Source organism: Cavia porcellus, unplaced genomic scaffold, assembly GCF_034190915.1.
Source record: "Cavia porcellus strain 051 isolate PalLab524CR breed Dunkin Hartley unplaced genomic scaffold, mCavPor4.1 scaffold_6, whole genome shotgun sequence".
Lineage (NCBI taxonomy): Eukaryota > Metazoa > Chordata > Mammalia > Rodentia > Caviidae > Cavia > Cavia porcellus.
Window position 1 is genome coordinate 73,716,868 of NW_026947489.1, and position 16,918 is coordinate 73,733,785.

Below are 16,918 nucleotides of genomic sequence, written 5' to 3' on the forward strand. Positions count from 1 at the left end.
CCTGGCCTGGGGTGAGGTACAGCTACCGGGAGGCGGACGGGCGGGGCGAAGTAGGCCTCGCTTCCGGCCACTGGCCCAGTCGTCATAGCAACAGGAGCAAAGAGGTTTGGGAGCGGTTGAGGCTACCGAGCCACTTAAGGGTCTAGGTGTCGCAGAGCTGCAAGTTTTGCAGCCAGAGTCCATGAGACCGAAACTAGAACGCAGATTAGAGCTCAGAAGTTTGGTTTGGGGAGCAAAACTAGCACTGAAAGAGCTGGTATACGTGAGCAGAGAATGCGGATGAATTATGATCTGCAGCGGCTCCCGTAGCACCAGTCAGCAGAGAGGCGCAGGTTCCCAAAAGCCCCGCCCCATCGTCGCCACCGGAAACGGCCCCGCCCTCTGCCGGCGGGACCCGGAGGCGTCTCGGGCGCTGGGTGGTGCGCTGTCCCTATGGCTTCCTACGTAGAGGTGAGCGTGTCCGGCTTCGAGGAATTCAACCGCGCTGTGGCGGAGCACCCGGGCAAGACCATATTCGCCTACTTCAGCGGTTCTAAGGATGCTGGAGGAAAAAGCTGGTGTCCCGACTGTGTGCAAGGTGAGGCCAGCACTTGGACTACAACGGAGCGGGGGCGGCTAGGGCCGGAACGCGGACGGAGAGGTAGCAGAGCAGGGACGCGTGGTGCCGGAGCGCCACGGAGTTCTGGGCGCTGGTCTTCTGTGAAGTCCGTCCTGCCCGCCACCATCCGACCCAGCAGACCTCGTAACCCAGCTAAAACTTCTCACTTCCCTAAAGCTGGTTCTTACAAGATGAGTTGGTCTCCTTCTGGTCAGGAAATATTTACGCTTTCCATTGTTCTGGGAATGTACGGGGCCAGTCAGGATTTGGACTTGGTGTTTCCTTTTAAAGAAGCTTTACGACCCGAAGAGAGGACCTGACTTCTGGTAGCTTCTTGGGCTCTCAAAGTCTAACTCTAGGTTAAAGTCTGAGTACTCAGCAAGTCTTGGGGGAGAAAGTAGAGGATTGGAGAATTGATGTGTAACTACTTTATATTAATTTTTAAACAGCAGAACCAGTCGTTCGAGAGGGGCTGAAGCATGTTAGTGAAGGCTGTGTGTTTATCTACTGCCAAGTAGGAGAAAAATCAGAGTAAGTGACAATGTGTGCCATATTTTACTGACATGCACTGCTCTTGCAAACTTAGGTGGAAAAGGCCTTAGGGTCATTCGGGTTCTGTTCTAAGGTAAAGCCTGATCGTCAAAGAATTAGAACCTCTTACACTTAATTTTACAATGTGAATATTCAGCTACTTGAAGGTAATTTTAAAAATTTGGCCTCGTGTAAGTTCAAAACTTAACTGGTTTATGTTTATATCTTAGTCACAGTTTAATTAAAAATTCTTCAGAGAGTAATAAATTACAGTCCTCAAGATTTTTTAAAACAATGTTTACAGGGCCGGGGAAGCACCTGCCTGGCAAGTGCAAGGCAAGGTCATGAGTTGGATTCCCGAAAGAAAGAAAACAATGTTTACAAGACCAGTACTAAAACACTTAAGTGTATGTATATGAAGTGTATGTATATGAAGTCAATGAAATACTAAACAAATAAACCAAAAATTTTATTGATCACTTTTTCTTTTTGGAATAGTTGGAAAGATCCAAATAACGATTTCAGAAAAAAACTGAAAATCACTGCAGTACCTACACTACTGAAATACGGAACTGTGAGTATCTTTATGTGGGGCTTTCCTTCACTGTGAAACCTTTTAACTTGTCTAGAGTCCTATCTGAAAAGTATGAAGCATCACATTGCCTTCCACAGTGCATTAACAAATGTAACTTGGCTGTCCGTTGAATAGTAAAATGCAAATAAACAATGTCTTGTCTATGTTTTTAAGCCACTTAAACAACTTTACAGCCAGAAAGTTCCTTAAAGCACGTGCTTAAGTAGTTTTCTACTTAAACCATTATTCAGGGTGCACTGCCATCTCCTCTGTTTCAGCCATGCCTTGGGAATACTAAAGAGCTGAAAGAAAAGGGATGACACTGGGCTCGTTGTCTCCTGTTTTGCTTCTGGTATTTGGGGTGTGAGGCCTTTGAGCCAAGTATTTTAATGATTCATCCTGGGGCAAATAACTGTTTCATAAAACTTGTTGTAACTAGTTGATAGTTTCTAAATGGCAAACTTTCTGTGTTCTAAGGTAGTGTCATCAAAACAGAACTCACTCGCTCTGATAACACTTCATAGCAGTGGTTGACTGTTTTTTTCTTACAGCCTCAAAAACTGGTAGAATCTGAGTGTCTTCAAGAAAATCTTGTGGAAATGTTGTTTTCTGAAGATTAAGATTTGATGTTGGCAGCTGTGTCCTGATTTTCTGGTTTGCTCTAGTATAAAAGAAATTGTGTACTTGCTTTGAATTCATGATGGCAATAAATTGTGTTAAAATCAGTATGTCTAAGCAATAAAGAATGCGATTCTAAATACGAATCTTCATCTGGCTTGTATCATGGTATCTCAAAGATAAGAGTAAAATAAATTTTCAGCAGTGGCAATAATAATTCAGAGGGACAGATTGCAGGTGCCAACTAAAAGCTCCCAATAATGCTTGGATAGCCTATACCGCATCTCTGAGAGAGTAAAGATCTTTTACCTTAATTTTCCTGAATTTGCAAAGCAACTGATCCTTGTCTTTGGAATGTAGAACCACCAAGCTATGAGGGAAAATATAGCATACTTAATGTATGCTTAAACCAGGCAGATTTTACAGCTGTCTGAATGTGCTTCATTTGTGATGAGTGGGGGGGACTGGAGATAGAACCTCAACTTTGTGAGTCAGACACAATGATCCTGCCACTTACTAGATGTGTAACTATAAGCCAGTTACCTAAACTGTCTAATCCTCAGTTTTTTCCTTTACAAAGAAGGATAACTGTGAGGGAAAAAAAGAACGCATGGAAGCATTTAATGTAGCACCCACTTTTGGTACTGGCAAATAAATGTTAACTTTCCCTAATAAGCAGAAGCATTTGGCCTTATCTGTTTTAATTTAAGGTCAAAGGCAATTAGCAGTTTACCACTGAGTTCTCCATCATTAGATCAGTGACATACCAATGATCCTTTCTTAAAGCTGTTTTGCAAGGCAGGTATAACACAAGTATATCTTCTCTTGCAGAATATAAGCTTTATATACTGTAGTTCCTGCTCTGACTTACGAGATCTTTGACTCCAATCCCTTTATTCTGTAGGTAAGACATACGGACTGCTGATGTGAGAGACAGTTAAGTTCCAACAGATGGGCCTGCCCAAGGCACTGTTATGTACCAAAGACAACTAGGCTTAAGAGCTCTGTATACTTTGTTGCCCTTCCTTCTCCCATTCCCAGCAGCACCTTTAACAGCACCTAAGGAGTTCATTCTTTCCAGCTGATTGTTAAATGCTATTTAAAAATTTACAAATTCACAGGGTAATCAGAGTAGAACAATTCTGGTTTAACAATCTACTAACAATAAAAAGTTGGGTTGAAAAGCACAATATAAGTTCCAGGTGCTACCACAATAAAGGTAGGCAGAAAGAGGAGTCTTATGTCTTCGCTGTACAATGAGATGCATTATATACATGTCTTAAGACCCTGGGCTGTTTGCAGCTGTTCATTTTCCTGATGTGTTATTTTGCTGCTGCTGCTCTGCCAGGGCTTGCTGAAGACGCATCCGCTTCCGGGAATAGTGCTGCCAGTGTAGAATCTGCTGTTCATCAATGAATTTCGCACACTGGGCATTCACCAGCTCCTTTCGGAAATGTTCATATTGGAGCAGTTCTAACATATGTAAACACTGAGGGTACCTGGGTTTAAGTTTGTAAGTTAATGTTCAACATAATTTAAGTCAATATCGCTAAGTTCTAATTTGGTTACTCATTTAAAATTATATTGTAGCCAACAGTTTCTAACATTAATTCAGTACATTGAGCATAGATTTTTTTCCCCCTGCTCATGCAAAAGAGCCAGTCACCAAAAGTCATTAAACAAAATTTTCAAAAGTGGAAAGATTTAAGTTCAAAAAGAACAACTTGTTCAAAACTATGTAACAATAATTGTAAGCAGAGTCAAAATTTGGAGATAAATCATACCATTGCATTCTGGTAGTTTCTAAGGTAAGAAACATGAACACTATTTAATGTGTGCATAACTGAAAGCTATTGATTTTCCATCAAAAGAACTAAATACCATACTCCAGTTTTCCAAAGGAATTGTAGCAATCTGAAATACTCAAAAACTGAAAAAATAAGTATACCTTAAGTGGATAAAGAGGGCTACATTTTTGGCTCTCAGGAAAGGAGTTACCAATAAGGAAAGGGGGAAAGCTAGAGAGAACCCTGTGTTACTGGGCTGGAATTGAAATGCCAGTATGTACTCTTGGATTTTAATACACATAGGAGAAGACATCGATGTGTATGTATATACATATATAAACACATAGATACAGTTTCTGGTTTACAGGCTACAAAGTCTTAAAAGCAATGATACTGGGATACCAATGACCACACTTACTATTCAGTCATGGTTTTCAAATAGCATTTTACATGGTACTTTGGATGGCTAATTCCAGAGCTAGGTTTAGGAAAGCACAAGACAAACTTGGAATATTATGTAGTACTGAACATTAAAAGGGTTATGTCAAAAGTACTCGGGAACCACTTTTAATAATTTAAGCAAGAAAAAAATATAACTGCAATCCACAGAATAAAAATAATTCAAAAGTCCACACTGATGTAAATGTTTTTAATGAATAAGTAACAAGGGAATGTTCTTCCTTACAATAGTATCTCAACTAATAAATGTAAAGTGACCAAATTAGAAAACCCCCACAGGCAAATATCTTCAGTAATGCTAACAATCAGTGGGCAAAAAGTTTATGTAATATTTTAGATAGTCTCAAAGTATTTTCCTATGAGACATATACACAAGGAGACATAAAAGGCATCATATTGAACAAGTGATCAAAATTAATGTCACCAATAGTTACACAAATAGATTTTATGTTATTCCTGATAAGATACACCAAAACCACAAACCATTTTTGCATACCGGTCATCGGTTAAAAACAGACCAAGGAACACAGATCAAGACACTGAGAAGACATAAGTCAGGAATGGTGGTATGCGCCTGTAATCCTGGCACTCAAGAGGCTAAGGCAGAAGGACTGCTGCAAGTTCAAGGCCACCTTGAACTGCGTAGCAAAACCCTGTCTCAAAAAGACATAACAAAATGCAGCACATGAACCTAGACTCTCATGATTAATACATAAAGGAGACCAATATAACAACTGGTAAAACCTGAATGGGACCTGTAGGCTGCATAAGAAAACTTGATTTTGATCAATGTACCATGGATATATAAGATGTTAGTATTTAAAATATCTGTGTGAAGAACACAAGGAATTCTCTTTATTCTTTCAGCATTTTATAAATGCAGTTATTTCAAATTAAAAGGTAAAACATTAAAATTAAATCTTACAGGGAGTACAAGTCAAAACTGCAGAAGCAACATGAAATTAAAGTTTGAGAAATAGGGGGCTGGGGGTTTAGCTCAGTGGCATAAGCGCCTGCCTTGCAAGCAGGTAGTTGTGAGTTCGATCCCTGGTACGGATAAAAAGGAAAAAGACAAAAAAAATTAAAAAAAAAAAAAAAAGTTTGAGAAATAGAATAAAAGTATGACTAGAGCAGTCTTTCTTAAACTTTAATGTGCATGTGAGTCAATTCTTAAAATGAGACTCTGGTCTCTGTAAGTATAAGGTGAGGACCAAGCTCTGCATTTCTAACAAGCTTCCAAAGGATAACACTGCAAGTTTGAAGACATTAAACAGTCATCTTCAGGTTGATACTATGCTGTCCTAAGGTTTGCTATTTACACTCCGAAAATAAACAGTGGCCTGTAATTGTTGGTAACCTAACCTAGAATACTCTATTCCTACTGCCCTGACTAAATCCTTTTCGTAACTGCAACAGTAGTTTGAAAGATCCAGGCATTTAGCTCAGCATTAGAAGCACCTGCCTGGCAAATGCAAGGTCATGCGTTTGATTCCCAGTACCAGAAAAAAAAAAAAGATCTAGATTCAAGTACCGGGTAGCCTTGAAAAGGATACTTAACCTCTCTAAGTTCAGTTTCTTCATTTAAGAAACTAAAGAGAATATGAAAACCAAGAGAATGGCCTCAAAGTAGCATTTAGTCAGTAACTGGAATTTAGGCAATGAACATTTATCACATCAAACCTGAAAACAACTCAGAGTACATTAGATGACAGTATTAAGAATTATAAATATTCTAGGAAAGGCTACAATATTCAGAGATGGGCTACAAGTTAAGATGAACAAAAGGTAAAGAAACAATGGAAATGGGGAAGGTAAAGACACAATATAAGTGGGAAGTCATATGATAATACTGATGAAAATAAAAGGGTTATAGTTGGTACAAAGCTCCTGGCAAGCTAAGGGCTCCCCTATGCTCCCTAGCTCAAAAAATACAACATCAACCTAAACTGAATTATTAGCAATGTAACGTCCACATGAAGAGAAGATGCTATTTGGACCACTGTACCATGAACGTATCTGAAGGCCACATTTAATGCTTGGTTGAATGGCCCAAATGCCAACTATCCAAACGAAAATGCCTGAACTCACAGAAGTCTGGATGGCAAGAGTAAATGCAGAGTGAGAGGTGCTACTGTCGCAATAACTAGTTCTCAACTGGAAGATACAGTCTGTAAGAGACATGTACCCTCAACTCCAGCCAGTTCATGATTTCAGAAAATGAAGATATAGGGTTACCAATTTTTAATGAATAGCTGAAAGTCTGAACTGTTATACAAAGCCTTACATCTTTAAATGTAGGCAACTATTTTAAAATTTTAAAACTTTGTGTACACTGGATGAAATACCCAAGGGGTTAATCTGCTACTTTTTTTTTTTTTTTTTTTTTTGGTGGGGGTAGACAGGATTAAACCCAGGGCCTTTACACTGGGCTCCACCCCCAGCCCTTTTTTATTTTGAGATAAAATGTCACTAAATTGTCCAGGCTGACTCAAACTTGTGATCCTCCTGCGTCCACCTGGAGTGCTGGGATTATAGGCTGTGCCTCCACATCAGCTCTCTGAATGTAAGTGTGTATTTAGCTGCTACTGAAGCACAGGATGAATCCAGAAATGAAAACAGGAATAGGTTAAAGCTCTAAGAAGGTATACTTTATCACAATGTAAGAATTCCTACTGTCTGGCTAATTGTGCAGTCAACTGTCCCTGACAAAGTAATGTACTCACTGGAATCCTCCAGCTACAGTGTAGATGAGCACCTCTCAGCAACCCTGACAGAGAACCTTGCAATGGCTAAGGTTTGCCACACTTGAGTTCAAATCTTTATATGCAAAACATTGAATTCTCATTTTTAAAAAAATTTTTTATATTATTAAATCAAGAGTTGCATAAAGAGCCAGTCAGGGTACAAAAAATCCTATGGGTGGCATATATATGCTTTGTCAGTTCAGAAAAATGACTTGGATAAAGAATTAATTTGAAACATTTTCCTCTCAAAGTTTTGTCTTTGTTTTTTAAAGTTTCACTGCTGCTTCTTGATTACCTGTTTAAAACAAAGCAGAAGTCTGAATTTAAGGGTTTTTTAATCATTAATGTGGAATTAGATTATGGATATGTTTCTTGCCTTTCAGTAAGTCTTAAGTGTCTGTTGAACAACCTGAATGGTATATATGTCTGTGTATGTATTTTTGTTTTGTTTTTAAAGTCAGTGAATGGATATGAACCAAGTAGCATACGGTTCCAGGGCACATAGGAGGTCCTAAAGAAAACATAACACATCATCCAGGTGACACACAACTGTATTCCCAGTATTTGGAAGGAGAAAGCAGGAGAATTGTTGCAAATACAAGACTATCCTGTGCTAGTGAGTCAAGGCCAGCCTGGAATACATAGCAAGACTGTCTCAAAACCAAAAACCAGAAACAGAGAGAGGAAGGAAAATGCCCCTAAAATTCAAGCAAGGTTACCTCCCCCAGAAAACACCTGGTTAAGTGCCACTTTCTGAGCATTCTTTAATGGAAGGCCACTGACCAGATCTAAATAAAAAAGTAGTACGTTCTGAGATTTACATTATTGAGAGACTAAGTTGATTCTGTGTAGAACGCTGATGTGCTTTGTTTGGTCTGAGGGGGCAATGTAAGAATGAGAGCAGAAAACAGGCCATACTCAATGTTTGAAGAGTATGATGTTCAAAGCAAACTATGTTCTGAAAAAAGCAAAACTGTCTTCACCCCTCCAAATACTAAAAGAACCCACTCCCCTCCAAGGTGAAGATAAAAGTGACTTCTTCAAGTAGTAACCACTATAAGGGAAGAGATTCAAGCTACATTTTTTCCAGTGTGAAACTAAGTTGTTAACTATCAATGCTTTGGATTATAATAAAGTATACACATATTTAGGATTATAAAAAGTAAACTTACTTTAGATACTTGGCATATTCTGGTTCTTTCCAGTAAAGCAAGTACTTAAGATAATTAACAAAAGCTTTGTCTTTGAAGTAACCTCTTTGGGCAAGAACTGAAAGAAAAAAAAAACTGTAGGTCAAACTAATCCTTGTACTCCTGACATATCCCTAATATAAAGAATCAATTTCACATCCCCATGAAGCAACACACAATGAAGTCGAAACAGATGCCCTGGTTTACTCAGCTAAATCTACAGGCAAGCACAAGTATAATCCCATCCAACTGAGAATGTATAAAATAAGATATAAAAGATAATATCCACTGCATCTCTTAAGTCAGAAATCAGTAACAGCTAAGTATTCAATTAGTTGCTCAAACAACTTACAATTAAGGTAATTTGGGTTGGCTAAACACTGAACAAATTCCAACTCCAACTGAAACCGAAGTCGATTTCCAGCATCATCTAGGAAAGGACAGCAAAAATTATTCAAAATAAAGGTTACTATATTTAATACTTTGTAAAAAGGAAACATCAAGGAACCAGACTAATGCCCCGACCCATTCTTCTATGGAAACGCGTGGTGGTCTTCCTAAACTGCGTAAGACTGGGGAAACCTTCCTTAGAAATATAAGAAAAACGGAGCCGTGATTAAAAGGAATGTTAGGAGTATCTCTAAAGTTAAACACAATTAAAAAACAGGAAAACAAATGAAGAGGATATCAACGACTTGTGGGCCACTACCTAGGTATGTTAACAGTCATCACTGATGTAGGCTGCAGTAACTCAGCCTCCCTCTGCTTTAATATTTTATAACCACACTTACAGTGATTAAGCTGAGCAAAAGCTAAATGCCGAGTGGAGAGGAAAAAACTCCAGAGTGAAAAAGAAACTACATAATGTATAGAAAATCGTGACTGTGTGGTGGCTCACTTCTATAATCCCAGCTACTTTGGAGGCTGAGTAAGGAGAACCCTAAATTCGAAGCCGTAAACAACCTGGGCAACTTAAGACCCTGTCTCATAAAGGACTGGGGTGTACCTCAATGGTAGAGCGCTTGTCTAGTACTGAAAAACAAAAACCCGTTAAAAAAAAGTCGTGAGGTGCACTAATAACTGAAAGATACACAAGCTTATCTGCGATATTAAAAAACATTCAAACTCGTGAGAAGCAGAAAACCAATAGAAGGAAAGCGTTTAAGATCTAAGCAATCTAGCTTACGCCAGGGACCCCGTCGATGGGGTACGGCCCAGCTGCACACTGGAAAAAATGACGTTCGATCAAACCAAATTTTGAAAAAGGCAAAACTGTCTTCGCCTCTCCAGAAGCTGAAAGAGCCCACTCCTCCCCACCCCGGCCCCAATTCTAACCCTGCGGAACCTTAGGCCTGACCGGAGGCCCGGGGAAGCAGGAGAGTGGGTCTGAGCCGAGAATAGTACCTTCTTCAAAGACCCGAGCCTCAGCGCAGTACTCACCTGTCTCCATAGCCACAGCAGCAGCCATCACAAGCAAAGACACTACACCTCCACCACCACCACAAAACTCCCCCGAGTGGCGGGCCGGGAAGGAGATTCCGGAAATCAAGATCCCACTTCCGGTCGCGGGGCAGTGTGGGAAAGGGGGTGGTCATAACCCCGCCCCGAGGCGGTCGGCCCCGCCCACTCCTAGCCCCGCCTGGGCCAGCCTGACCCCGCCTTCGCAGGTTCCCCAACGGCGAAGGGGTGGGTCGCAACGGAGGAAGCACGTGAAGACGGGGCCCAGTGTTTTGGAGGGACAGCTTAGCCCCCACAAAACCATGGTGCTTCCACGTCACCAGAGTTTAAAACGACAGTTTGGTTTTCTGCCCTGAGCAGTGACGTTCCACGCTGCTCTAACGTTATTTTACCCTATGGCGTAATGCAGTCTTGATCGAGGGTGTGGCAGTGGGCTGTGACGCCTGCCGAGGTCCTGTTACTCTCCTTGGACCACTCACGCTAGGAGAATGGCCTCACCTCTGAAGGGAAAGCCCTCTGCTCCACGGGTGGAGACTGCCCACTGCAAAGAGACGTCAACGGTCCGTGTGGAGACATCGTCCCACCACGTGGAGACCTCATCTCGGCAGGTGAGAACATCTTCCCGGCAGGTGGAGAGCACCCAGCGCCACTGTGAAGCACCTTCCCCTTACCCCGCTGGAAAGCAGCTGCCTCGCGTCCTCGAGGTGTCCTCTCAGCACGTGGAAACCTCCTCGCAGCGCATAGAAACGTCCTCCCGCCGCATCAGGGCCACATCCCTCCAGGTGGAGACATCACGACACCTCGTGGAGAGCGCGGCCCGGCGGGACAAGCAGACTGCGCGCCAGAACGTGAAAATGACAGGATGAGATACTGGCCAAGGGCCATGGCCATTAGCCGGGACGGAAGTGCTTTTAGCTTCCAGACAGCCAGCTGCCAAGAGTACCAGTCATCTTGGATTTCCTGGAAAGAACCCATAAATCAATGTGCGAAATAGCCTAGCTGCCCTTTCTGGCTTTTATTGACCGTATTGCACATGGACCGTACTACTCTTGACCCAGTGAACTATTTTAACTGGAAGCCAGGACAATGAATCTTCAGCCCCATGATCCTGTATAAACTGAGTTATGAACAGAGGTTGAGGCTCTGAACCAGGTGAGTTTTGAATTCTTAGCCCCCAGAAGACTTCACTACTTAAAACCTAGGAAGAGAAACCAAACTGAAATTAGGACTTCTGGAGTGATTATATGCCTGCTAAAAATGTCTGAGGAGTAAATTATTAACTAGTCTTTGTTTATGTTCCAAAATAATAAAATTTGGGTTAGGTGTTCCCCCACCCCCACCCCCGTGTGTGGCTCAGGGGAGTGAACCCAAGACTTTTGCACTGATCTACATTCCTGCCACCTTTTTATTTTTTATTGTGAGACAGGATCTTGCTAAATAGCCCAGTCTGGGTTACCATCCTGCCTCACTTCGAAAAGTGCTGAAATTACGGCATGTGCCACCACACTAGGTTATTTTTTAGGTTAAGTTTTTGTATATGGTACTACTACGTATTTTTTAGCATAGGTCAAATTTTGTTAAAAACCAAAGTAAATCCACCAATGACCAAAAATACTCTTAGGAGGGAAAGTGAGAGGTCGCTGAAATCTGAACTGAGGTTGAAGAAGGCAGAGGAGAGGAGTATTTATTGGATTTACATACTCTCGCAGGCCCTATCCTGAGCCCTTGAGCTATAGCACTGAAATGAAGAGGCTCTTAGAGAAAACGTTGGGGAAGGCCTTGCCGAGTAGGTAACATTTGCTCTGAGATTTGTGTTGCTGAACTGTAAGTCACACAGAGGTCTTGAGGGAGTGTGTTCTAGGCAGAAAGAATCGCAAGTACAGAAGACGGATGGGGATGTGGTTAGGGTGTTTTAAAGAATGAGAGACAACCAGTGTGGCTGGAGTGTGGTACCTGAGAGGCACAGTATGGGAGAGAGGAGATTATAAAAGTGGGTGGGGGAAAGCTCACAGAGAATTTCGTAAGGTACAGCAAGGATCTTGAGTTTTGTTCTGCACTCAGTAGAAGCTTTGAGTTTTTAGCAAGGGAGTAACATGGTGCAATTTGCATTTTAAAAATACCCTTCTGTCTTTTGATGTAGGACAGTGGTTCTCAATTGGAGGATGGTTTTGTCCTTCAGTGATACTTGCCAATATCTAGAGACAGTTTTGTTTGAGAGAGGACACAGAAGGGGCTATGAAACCTTGTGGGTAAGAACCAGAGGTACCACTAATATCCTACAGTGCACAGATCAGGCAACCCATCTCTCTGCCAACAACAGTGAACCCCCTCGACCCAGAATGTCAATAGTACCAACACTGAAAATCCTAGCAACTTGGAAAATTACAGCATGATCCGTTAGGAAAGCATCCCCGTTATGTATGGCATGTTGTCAGGTTGCCTACCCTGACAGTCACAGGACAGGGTTAGGAGGAGGGTCTGTTTACAGCAGGACAGGAACTCCCAGAAGAAAGTGATATGTTGCACTCTGAGGAGCCCTCATCCCTGCTTTGATGTGATATTTACCCCAGGAGGACAAAAAGGTTCTTCTATCTTGGCAAGATGTAAATGACGCTGATTATATGGAAGCATTTGTGAGTTAAAACAAACACTGCTTCCAGACACTGTGCTAACTCACCATTTAATTCCCGGGGAATTAAATGGGCTCTTACTTAGAATAAGAGCTCAGGCCAGAAAAAGTGTTATAAACCCCAGAGGCTACACTTACCTCATAAAAACATTGGCTATAAATGAATAGTTGGCCTTTGAAATTTTAGTGTTTGGCCAGCTTACTAGTTCTTTTTAAGATGATATGCTGTGCATTATATACAAACTCTCTTAACTTTGTAAAAATGAAATGTAGTTACTTTAACAATGTTCCTTATTAATATCTATATTTCAAGATTTATGTATGCTTCATTAACAGATAAAATAATTCAAAGCTATTTAAATTATTTTTCATAATTTGTCATCATTCCCTTCCATTTCCAATCTCTGAAAATATTAGAAACATAGAAAGTGTGTATCTTCCAGACCTTTCCCTTTAGCTAACTGCTTGTATCCTCTTCCTTAACAGTACCTGGAAGACTGGTTTGAAACTGACACTGGAAAACCCGAACAGCTGATTTCTGCTCACTTGATTCTCCAGGAAGGACACAGGAGCCTGATAGCTGCTGCTTCTTATCCTTGTTTCATAAGAGAGTTTCTTCCTCTAGATTTCACTTGTTCATATTTCACAGCAAAAGTTCAAAAAGATACAAGCTGGAAACTTGAAGGATAAAAATTGCCAAATGTACTGTTTTGCAGATCCCATTTGTTAAAGATGCCTGCTTTTCATAATTCTTAATGTACCTTCACTTTCTGTGTGTTTTCCACACTGTGTGCCATCCTGTGCTCTTCACAGTATCCTCTCTTGGAAGCCCCAAAACAGTTGTACCTGTGACATTATCATGAAATGCTGAGCACAGTGTGTGTACCATAATGAGTGAAGAGCAGCACTGGTCCCCCATCTGAGGAAGCCTCTAATAGGTCCATCTACTAATCCACTGGATTTATTGTGCTAGTTAATTGTTGTGACTTACCATCATTTGTAGCCAGCCAGTTTAGTTTGAAAATCTAAATAAAACTAAATAAATCCTTCAAAGAGGTCAACACTTCTTATTCTCTTCTATCTATAGAGAAGCTGAGGGCAGCTTACAAAATTGATCACATGTTCACTGTCCGTCTGTTTTGTTGGAAATATTTGAAGTGAAAAAAATTGGTATTGATCAAGTACTCTTATTTCTAGACCGCAACAGCCATGGAAAAATCACTTTATAGTTTTAATGAAATTTAACATTTGGTGTCTGTTATTTCTTCAATTATTTTTTCTTTCTCCCCCTCCCCGTCGAGGTCAGTTATAGGTCTATTAGGCTACTTGAAGCTACCTCACATCTCATTGGTGCTGTTATTTTTTTTAAGTCTTTTTTTCTCAGTGTTTCACTGAGTAGTTTTTATTATTTTGTGTTCTGGTTCATTAATCATCTTTCTTTTTTTTTTCTGACTTATCATCTGTGCCATCCAGTGTGTTCTTAAATCTCATTCATTACCGTTGGTTTTTTTTTTTTTTTTTTTTTTTTTTTTTTTTTGTCTTTTTATTGGTACCGGGGATCGAACTCACAACTGCCTGCTTGCAAGGCAGGCGCTTATGCTGCTGAGCTAAACCTCCAGCCCATTCATTACCATTTTTATCTCTAGCAGTTCAGTTGGGGTCTTTTACAGTGCATTCTTTGTACCAAATACATTCCTCCCTGTGTTATTTTACATCTACTAATATGTTAAATTTTCATCCGGTTTCCAATATAATTTTAATAACTATGTTAATACCTTTGTCTAACTCTATCTGCAGTATCTCTGAAACCTTTTCTTATTGATTGATTTTTCTCCTCATCATGAGTTATGTGTTTTATACTATTTTTGTGTGATTTTCTGTTTGCCATATGAATCTTAACATATTGAGTGTGTGATATTTTTGTATTCTTATAAATACAAAATATTCTTCAGCTTCCTTCTAATAACTTTTAAGTTATCTGCAGTAACCATTAAGTTAATTGGAAATAGATTCCTTTAGATCTCAATTTTAAGATATTTGTTAGATCCAGTGTAATGTTAAAGGAAAGATTAATACTTTTCTACTACTGAAGCAAAAAAAGTGTCTCAGTCCTCTCCTTGGTGCTGCTGAATTCTGTGGTTCCTGTCTTAGCTGTTGGGAACGAGCTCTGTTCTCAGTGTATGTGAGCTTGGGGTGTGTGCCTCTTCTTCGGGTGGTCCTTTTCCTAGCTTGGTTTCCTCACACACGTGCACACACAGTGATAGTTCTCAGCTGAACACTGTCCTCAGTGGGAACCTTTACTTGTCTGTGCAATGCTCACATTCTGTGTACTTCCCTGTGCAATAATAGGGCTCTGCAAAGTTCTTGCTCCCTGCACTGCAGCCAGAAAGCTTTATTTTTCCAGAGAGTGAGCTGGCTTATCCTTGTTCCTCCAGTTATTCTAAGTAAGAGGGTGAAGCTATGCCCTTCTGTCCAGAAACAACCTCCTCCTCCACCTTCTCCCTATAATTTAATGTAAAAATTTTGGAGACTAAGTTTATAAATTAGTTTCTAGGTAACAGGATATTCAGATGGAACTGCAAACTAATTCATGGAGTTGCTTTCCTGTCCTGAAGATAGATGGTATCACTGTTTCTCAGAGATGAATACAGTGACTTCTGAGACTTCCTGCATCTTTTGAGGAAAAAGTGCTAGTACATTGTATGGGGAAAACCTCTAGGGGAGGTACGGAAGTTTAAAAATAAATACTGCTTGGCAAATAGTTTGGTGTCCCTTGGCACAAAACCCCTCTGCTCAGCTGTCGCTAAAGCCGGGTCTCAGCCTGTTTCTGCTTTGCCCACTGGCTTCACATTGAGTGCTGCCAGCAGGAGGCACTAGAGGGAGCATGCGAGTCTTGCGGGCAGGGGACAGTGCTTCCTGTCTCCTGCCACTTTGTGCTTCCCGTGAGAACTCATACCAGCAGCACTTCATCCTGGTGGCAGCAGTTTCTTCCCTTAGGGACAACTAAAGCCACTTTGCAGTTTTCTGTGTGGGGAGCCTGTTTTATTGTACCCCCTTTCTTTTTATTTATCTGCTGATGATAGGGAATCATGATCATTTTATCATTATTTCTTTAACAACCATATTGCAGCTGAGTGATGGAGCCAGTAGGATAGCATTCGCTACTCCCTTGCAAGCTTCCAAGCACAAACTGCATGTACAACACTAGATGTTCTAATCACTTAGCAAGTCTTAAAGAATAGTATTCCTTCCTCCATCACAACATGCCTTTCAGATTTCAATTGTAAACACAAATACTTTGTCCCCACCCCCTTGGCCACTACCTTCAGTTAATCTTTACACATTTGTGCTGGCATGGTGGGGCACACCTATAATCCCAGCACTCGGGAGACTGAGGCAGGAGGATTGCTGCAAGTTCAAGGCCAGTCTGGGCTACAAAGTGAGTTGAAGCCCAATCTAACTCTGTAGCAAGACCCTGTCTCAAAAAGACCAAAGGAAAAACCTTTACCCATTTGTTAATTTTACCTAGAGAGACTGTATGTGGAGGGGTTGTTTCAGCAACACCAAGAGAACTAGACCCTGTCAGAGACATAAAGTCAGTCTTCAAACAGCACCTGGCTAGCTCTGGAGCTGAGATGGATGGAAAATAGGACCACTGTGACCCAATGAAAGTCTCTGTAAGGTGACTCCCAGGCCCACTCTTCACGTTAAATATAATTATCCCTACTTTCTCCCAGTACGCACATTTCTTTCTCTGAACTCCCCAGCTGCTCTCTTGCAGTATATTAATAAACTCTTTTCTATATTCCTTGACCATTAGTAAGTTCTTTTACCACCCATGGCACCAGCTTTTTGCATACCGTGGCATTTATTCTGGTACTGGAGATTGAATACAAAGCCTCCACACTGAGCTACATCCCCATTTCATTTTTGTTTTATTTTTAAATTTTGAAACAATCCTGCTAAGTTACGCAGGTGGAGCTTGGGCTTGCAGTCCTCTTGCCTCAGCATCCCTCAGTGCTGGAATGCCCCCTTGCATCCCACTTTGTTTTTTTTTTTTTGTCTTTTTCGTTTTTATTGGTACCAAGGATCGAACTCACGACTGCCTGTTTGCAAGGCAGGCGCTTATGCCGCTGAGCTAAATCCCCAGCCCCCTGCATCCCACTTTGATCTGACTTTCAGGTCTGTGTTTCCTCCTCCAGGTTTTCAAGGTTCCATAGTCATGGTCTCTGTTCATGCCTACTTACTAGTAAGGTAGAGCATCTTTATATGTACTTATCCATGAAAGTTCCTTTTTGTGAAATGCCTATTCATGACCTTTGTTCATTTG

The 16,918-nt window shown here is 41.0% G+C and overlaps 4 protein-coding genes across 6 annotated transcripts in view; 2 read left to right on the top strand and 2 right to left on the bottom strand.

The window, feature by feature from the left end:
• Positions 1–218, bottom strand: part of Kiaa0753 (KIAA0753 ortholog) — an 81,311-nt gene extending 81,093 nt beyond the window's left edge. For both annotated transcript variants that reach the window (XM_063250991.1, XM_063250992.1), the window contains exon 1: positions 2–218. The gene's annotated coding sequence lies outside the window, so the exon portion shown is untranslated. The remainder of the gene's footprint in view (position 1) is intronic.
• Positions 219–354: 136 nt separating this feature from the next.
• Positions 355–2,467, top strand: Txndc17 (thioredoxin domain containing 17). Of its 2 annotated transcripts, none has more exons than XM_013152154.2 (4): positions 355–577; positions 1,051–1,129; positions 1,628–1,703; positions 2,255–2,467. In XM_013152154.2, the coding sequence occupies exons 1-4, from the start codon at positions 433–435 to the stop codon at positions 2,321–2,323; spliced, it is 369 nt and encodes a 122-aa protein (XP_013007608.1). In that variant the 5' UTR covers positions 355–432; the 3' UTR covers positions 2,324–2,467. The 2 variants fall into 2 exon arrangements, with proteins under 2 accessions (XP_013007608.1, XP_003469685.1); XM_003469637.4 differs by having other exon boundaries at positions 362–577; positions 1,048–1,129.
• Med31 (mediator complex subunit 31) lies at positions 1,586–10,109 on the bottom strand. Its single transcript, XM_003469638.5, has 4 exons — positions 9,942–10,109; positions 8,854–8,931; positions 8,484–8,580; positions 1,586–3,820 (listed from the first exon to the last, which is right to left on the bottom strand). The coding sequence occupies exons 1-4, from the start codon at positions 9,967–9,969 to the stop codon at positions 3,628–3,630; spliced, it is 396 nt and encodes a 131-aa protein (XP_003469686.1). The 5' UTR covers positions 9,970–10,109; the 3' UTR covers positions 1,586–3,627.
• A 6-nt stretch (positions 10,110–10,115) lies between these two features.
• CUNH17orf100 (chromosome unknown C17orf100 homolog) lies at positions 10,116–13,641 on the top strand. The gene is made up of 2 exons (XM_005003535.4): positions 10,116–11,111; positions 13,075–13,641. Exon 1 carries the CDS (start codon positions 10,448–10,450, stop codon positions 10,823–10,825), a length of 378 nt encoding a protein of 125 aa, XP_005003592.1. The 5' UTR covers positions 10,116–10,447; the 3' UTR covers positions 10,826–11,111; positions 13,075–13,641.
• The last annotated feature ends 3,277 nt before the right edge of the window (positions 13,642–16,918 follow it).

Excerpts from the sequence above, each read along its gene's own strand:
- Txndc17 (XM_003469637.4), top strand. The coding sequence starts at position 433 with ATGGCTTCCTACGTAGAGGTGAGCGTGTCCGGCTTCGAGGAATTCAAC. Across the intron at positions 578-1,047 it reads GTGTCCCGACTGTGTGCAAG|CAGAACCAGTCGTTCGAGAG; the intron begins GTGAGGCCAGCA and ends ATTTTTAAACAG. Across the intron at positions 1,704-2,254 it reads CACTACTGAAATACGGAACT|CCTCAAAAACTGGTAGAATC; the intron begins GTGAGTATCTTT and ends TTTTTCTTACAG.
- Med31 (XM_003469638.5), bottom strand. The coding sequence starts at position 9,969 with ATGGCTGCTGCTGTGGCTATGGAGACAG. Across the intron at positions 8,581-8,853 it reads CAACCCAAATTACCTTAATT|TTCTTGCCCAAAGAGGTTAC; the intron begins GTAAGTTGTTTG and ends TTTTTCTTTCAG. Across the intron at positions 3,821-8,483 it reads GAATATGCCAAGTATCTAAA|GTACCCTCAGTGTTTACATA; the intron begins GTAAGTTTACTT and ends ACTTAAACCCAG.
- CUNH17orf100 (XM_005003535.4), top strand. The coding sequence starts at position 10,448 with ATGGCCTCACCTCTGAAGGGAAAGCCCTCTGCTCCACGGGTGGAGACT.